Source organism: Mycteria americana, chromosome Z (genome assembly GCF_035582795.1).
Source record: "Mycteria americana isolate JAX WOST 10 ecotype Jacksonville Zoo and Gardens chromosome Z, USCA_MyAme_1.0, whole genome shotgun sequence".
Classification (NCBI taxonomy): domain Eukaryota; kingdom Metazoa; phylum Chordata; class Aves; order Ciconiiformes; family Ciconiidae; genus Mycteria; species Mycteria americana.
Genome location: NC_134396.1, coordinates 31,180,387 through 31,186,280, shown reverse-complemented (window position 1 = coordinate 31,186,280; position 5,894 = coordinate 31,180,387). Strand labels below are relative to the sequence as shown.

The 5,894-nt window shown below is 45.9% G+C and overlaps 1 protein-coding gene across 1 annotated transcript; it reads right to left on the bottom strand.

Annotated features, from left to right (window-relative positions):
- Positions 1-841: 841 nt before the first annotated feature.
- On the bottom strand, positions 842-5,109 carry LOC142422109 (riboflavin kinase-like). Its single transcript, XM_075527515.1, has 4 exons — positions 5,015-5,109; positions 3,076-3,227; positions 1,883-1,985; positions 842-969 (listed from the first exon to the last, which is right to left on the bottom strand). Exons 1-4 carry the CDS (start codon positions 5,094-5,096, stop codon positions 842-844), a joined length of 465 nt encoding a protein of 154 aa, XP_075383630.1. The 5' UTR covers positions 5,097-5,109.
- Positions 5,110-5,894: the final 785 nt, after the last annotated feature.

Below are 5,894 nucleotides of genomic sequence, written 5' to 3'. Positions count from 1 at the left end.
AAGATCACAACTAACTTTGGTCTTGTTCCACATGTGGTAAGATTTCTAAATGAGTGGTAACACTTGGATTCACAATTTTTCGGTAAAGACCTAAAATAGCCTTCTACTCCTTTTGCATTACTGGTTAAATGATCAAGTAACACAAACAAACTTAAATCATCCTGTGTGGTTTTAGTGTTCAGTTCCAATCACAATTACCTAAACATGTTGTTGCAGATAACCCCAGTAAGCTGCTAAGCACCATATGGCCACTAGCTCACTTCTCCCACACCTCCCCCAGTGAGACGGGGAAAGAAGAATGGAAAAATAAAAGCAAGAAAATTTGTGGGTCAAGATAAAAATAGATTAACAAGTGAAGGAGAAGTGGAAGAAAAAGAAAAGAAAAACAAAACAAGTGATGCAAAGGCAATCACTCACCAGATGCCAAGCCAGTTCCCAAACAAAGGATGGCCAACCTCCCTAAACCCCCTCCTCTCCACTTTCTTACTCAGCACAACCATTACATGGCATGGTATATCTCTGGTTAGTTCAGGTCATCTGGTTGTGTCTCCTCCCAACCTCTTGCACAGCCCCAATCTATTCACTGGAGGAGCAGAGTGAGAAACAGAGAAGGCCTTGATGCTGTGCAAGCACTGTTCAGCAATAGCTAGAACATTAGTGTGTTATGTTCATTATTTTGGTCACAAATCTAAACCACAGCACCATATGAGCTGCTATGAAGAAAATTGATTCCATCCCAGCCAAATCCAGTACACACACATACGTCATATATCAAATGATACATGATACTTGGTAGTGCAAAGAGAGCTCCGTGAGATCAAAAAAACCCACATGGTTTTGCTTAGTGGGTTACTGGTTTGCCTTCTGGCAGATGAAAGAACTTGTCGTCTTTGAGTTTACGATGTTCTGGTAAATCTAGCTGTCTTTTTGCCTCTTCAATGTCTTCTTGAATTGCTGAAATGAGTGCCTCTGCAAAAGAGAAGAAAGGCAATATTTAAAAGCTGGTCTTAATTCTGAACACACAATAGCAAGTGAAAAAGGGTGTACTACAGAATGCCAGAAAACCATCACAGAGGCAGAATATATTTATTATGAAGAAGTTGGAAAGGCAACATTCTCTGTTTCTGAAATGACATGCTTTTCTGAAATGACTCTGACAGGCTTGGTGCTGTGACCACTTCCCTGGGGAGCCTGTTCCACTGACTGACCACCCTCTCAGTGAAGAACCTTTTCCTAATGCCCAATCTGAACTTCCCCTGACGCAGCTTCATTCCATTTCCTCATGTCCAGAGCGAGGAGATCAGCACCTCCCTCTCTGCTGCCCTCCTTGAAGAAGGTGTAGACTGCCATTAGGTCACCCCTCAGCCTTCTCTTCTCCAAGCTGAGCAAACCAAGTGACCTCAGCCACTCCTCTTAAGTCTTGCCTTCAAGGACTTTCACCATCTTGGTCACCCTCCTCTGGACACACTCTGATGTGCTGATGTCCTTCCTGATGCACCCCAGGACACAGTTGGCCCTTTTGGCTACCAGGACACACTGCTGACTCATATTCAACTTGCCACCAACCCAAACCCCCAGATCTCTTTCCATGGGGCTGCTCTCCAGCCTCTCATCCCCCAGTTTGTATGTATAACCAGGATTATCCCACCCCAGGTGCAGAACCTGGCACTTGCTCTTGTTAAATTTCATGTGGTTGGTGATTGTCCAGCTCTCTCTAGTCTATCCAGATCCCTCTGTAAGGCCGCTCTACCCTTCAGAAACAGTTACATGAAACAGCTACCTTACATGATTATGAAGACAGAGAGAGAACAACAACACAGTACTTTGAATATGCAAGAACATGACAAATAAAACATTAGTTTAAGAGACCTGCAATACTGACCTAAAGAACTGAAGTTTTTTTCTGATCGAATATATCCAATAATGACTATACTAAGAATCTCTCCATAAAAGTCATCTTTGAAAGTGTGGATAATGTGTGTTTCCTAAAAGAAGACAAATACACTGACAATTACCATGATGCATTTTCAGTTTATTTCTGTTGTTACAAGGATGTTCAGCTAATACCTCTAATTCGAATTCCCTCCCACACATACCAGGGAAACTGAGACACTTAGTCTAACATGTATAACGCAAGATTAAGCGGCTAGAGCTTTTGATTACGTTAGTAGGGAATTGTACTTTGCATGGCATTTAAGAACATTGTGATATTTATTTCAGAGGTAAGATTTCCAAGGCAGCAAATCACAAACAATGCCTAGATTTGTTTGATCATTAGGTTGCTGAGTCCAAATAACCGTAATGAATTTGACTGAAACAGTTGTTTTAAAGAGAGCTTTTACAAGTAACTCACAGGAACTGAACGATAAAATTCTAAAAAGAGTGAAGGCAGCTATCCTCAAAGCAGAGATTCATGTCAAAATAAAACTGTTTACAAGTATTAGCAATTAAAACCAAGTTCTGCAAGACGCAGGAAAAGCACCAGCACCTGATAGCAAGAAAAACGTAGATGCCACAGTTCAGGATTTTAACTCTGTCCTGTTACTATTTATTTTTGGATCTTGATTCTGTGTATTAAGCCACAGCACCACATGTATGGATTCCACCATTTAAGAGAAGAATTACTGGAAAATCATTACAAATTAAGATGCCCCAGAATCTCGTACTTTAAATGTGGACGGATTGCAAAGGATGAGAGATTAGTATGTTCCAGCTCACCCTAGGGGTCTCATAACCACTAAACTGAATAAGCTTATGTCTATCAGCACACTAAGCAACCACCACTTTGGAAATATGAATTTTTATTTCAGAAGTATTTAAGTAATGGTGGAAGAGGCAAATGAAAATAAATTTTATTTATCTACAGCTGCATGCTCTATGGCTACAGAGGGGTTTTTTGGGATTTGGGTTTTCTCCTCCCCAGAACACAAACATTTGAGATGGATACCAAATACATTACTAACAGCAAATGGAATTTCTAATCTCATTTATGGATCAAATTCTGCTCATCTTATTCAAAGTCAATGTCTGGCTCATTTATTGTAATCAAAGTACCACACAAAGCAAAATTCTTACCACCGACTTCTTAATATTCTTATAGAAAGGATTCCATCCTATGCTCAAAACCATTTTATGCACATCTCCATTTCCAACACAGGCCCATCCATAGTATATACCAGTAGAGATATCAGATGGAAAGCTTTCGACTACTTGCTCAGAAAAGTTAGCTGCAAAAATTTTAGAAAGTGTACATTTGTGTAAGTAAAGTGCACCACAGAATTTTCAAACACCTAAAAGCCAAGCCCTGTCTACATGCTATTTACAAGCTGATTTAACACTGATGATGATAGTGATACAACGTGCCACTTGCAAAGCATAAACCAGAAAACAGCCTCATAAAATGTAGTCTCTGTGGTAATACCAGAGTTACCACACCTCCTACACATAGTATTTCATAGTTATATACATACTATTCTATTCTATAGTTAAGCAGTTACTTCTATATTTAAAATTAATAAACTAAAATATGCAGTCTGAATGCATTTCACTATTAGGACTATCACTGCTTTAGTATGGTCAAAGAACAGAAAAATCAAGTTTCTTCTGCACTGTAAAGTAGCATCTTAGAATTACTTAAGTAATAGTAAATTTTTTTTAGTAAGTAAAATATGTTAAAGTAAAATATGTTGAAATAAATGAAGTTATGATTTTAGTCATCTCCCAATTTTTCCATGTTGTCTTTTAGGTTATTCATATTTGGGGATTTCTAGGATTTTCTTAGAAAACTAGAAATCCGAAATAAAACAGGTTCCTTTCTAACTGAGGGGAATAAATCTAAGTCTTTAGCCAAACAACTGTCCTACTTTAACTTCACCCATGGGTAGAGCTCTTCATGCAAGGTTTCAAGCCAATTCTAAAGAATTTACAGTTAGCGGATTTCTATCCTAGTTCATAAGCAGAAAAAACTTCCCTCACACATTCCGCGACACTAATAAGACATATATAAACAATCAAAAAACCTAAGTTTATATTAACAGATGTTATCACATCTCCAGTACCTCAAGAATTGTTATAGGAGGTTTTCTTGTCTATTAGGATTTGTGCAAAATGCCTGCTGCCTTCAGCCTATCTTTAGAAAAGACTGAAATCCATACGAATTACACCTCTACCTGTATTCAGACAAGTCAAAGAGAGAACGGCAATGGGAAAACATACCTCTGTTTAGGACAACTACACTTGCTTTGCTTTTTAATCTCTGCATTATTCCCTTTACATTTCCTTCCGTAAAGCTACCCCCAGCGCCCACTCCCTTTCTTGTCCTAATCTGAGATCCAACAAGTTTATAAGAACAGATGTTTTTCAAACTGCCATATCACAACGCCATGCACAGTGCATATGGTCGCTTTTCAGCATCTTGCAAATCATCATGATCATCATCAGATGAGCTAACTAACAAAAAAGCAAACAGAAAGAAATCGTTTAACAGAAGGTCGGAAAATAACACAAACGAAGTGAACAAGGCTGTAAGCAATACGAAAACAAACCAAACCAAAACAACACCAAAAAAACTGACATGGAACAAGCTAAGCCTATTTACAGAAAGAGCAAGTCATGCTAACAGCGCAATTGTGCAGGACAGCCGGGTGCCTCCCGGGTTCGAACGAGCCTGGTCACCAGCAACCGAGCTCCCGCACTTCTATTCGGCAGGCGAACCAGACGCCCGGGCCCCTCCTGGGCGGCGGCGGCCGTCTCTCCGCGGGAGCACGGCAGCTCTCCGCTCCGGCGGCCTGCGCGGCTCGGGCTGCTGAAACACCCCCGGGCCGGACGCCGGCCCCACCGGCGGCTGCACTCCAGCCCCGCCGCGGTCCCGGGACATGGAGCGGCGCGGCCAGAGAGCCCCGCGCGGGGTACGCCGGGGGGGCAGAGGCAGGCCGCGGCCAACACCTCGCCGGTGGCCCTCACGGGAGGCGGCACCCTCACCGCGCCGCCCCGGTCCCCTGCGCACCCCGCTCACCGGTGGGGATGCCCAGCTCCTTGGAGCCTCTGCCGAAGCCCTTCACCACCTCCCCGCGGCAGAAGTAGGGCAGGTGCCTCATGGCGGCCGGCGGCGGCCGCTGGGGCGGGCGGCTGCTGGGGCGGGCGGCTCCCAGCGCGGCACCCCGCGGACCCGCTGCCAGCGGCGCGCAGCGCTCACCTCCGCCTTGCTCTAGGCGCTACCAAGAGGAGGAGGAGGAGGAGGGGTAACAGGTGGAGCGCTCAGCGTTCAATTCATAGAACTCCCTGGCAGACACCTGCCTCCCCTCACGAATGGACTCGCTCCCACCCCACTCATCCAGGCGGGGCTGAAGTTCTGCGCTCCTCAGTCCGCCCCGCTGCCGGGGCGCGGCGCGGCGCGACCTTGTGCCCGTTGTCCCGGCCCGGCCGCGGGGGCCTGCTCGGAGGCCGGGGTCGTAGGGCTAGCGTGTTGCGCAGGCCCGTTGCCGGAGGCTGGGCGCCCCGCTGCGCGGGGCAGGGCGCTTGCGGGGCACGGGCTCGCCCTGGAAAGGCAAGCCTGCGCGGTGTGAAGCGGGGAGTTTGTTCTGGGAGCTGAACCAGGGCATGTCTCCGGAGGGCGAGCCGCGGTCGGCCGTCTGTCTCGCGGGGATGGCCGTCGCTCCTGCCGACAGACCTCCTCGGACTCCGCTCTCGGGGCGGCGGGGTCTGGCCAGTCCCGCAGCCTTCGTGCAGCGAAACGCAGAACGTGGGCAACGCCTGCTCAGGCTGCCGGGCAGCCGCCAGGCCTCGCCTGGTAAGCGCCCTTGCCTGAGGAGTGGCATCTTGCGCACTTCACCCGTGCCTAGAGATAGTGAACGCTTCTTCCCCGGTAATTCTGGTTTTGCTTTTTCTTTCAGAAG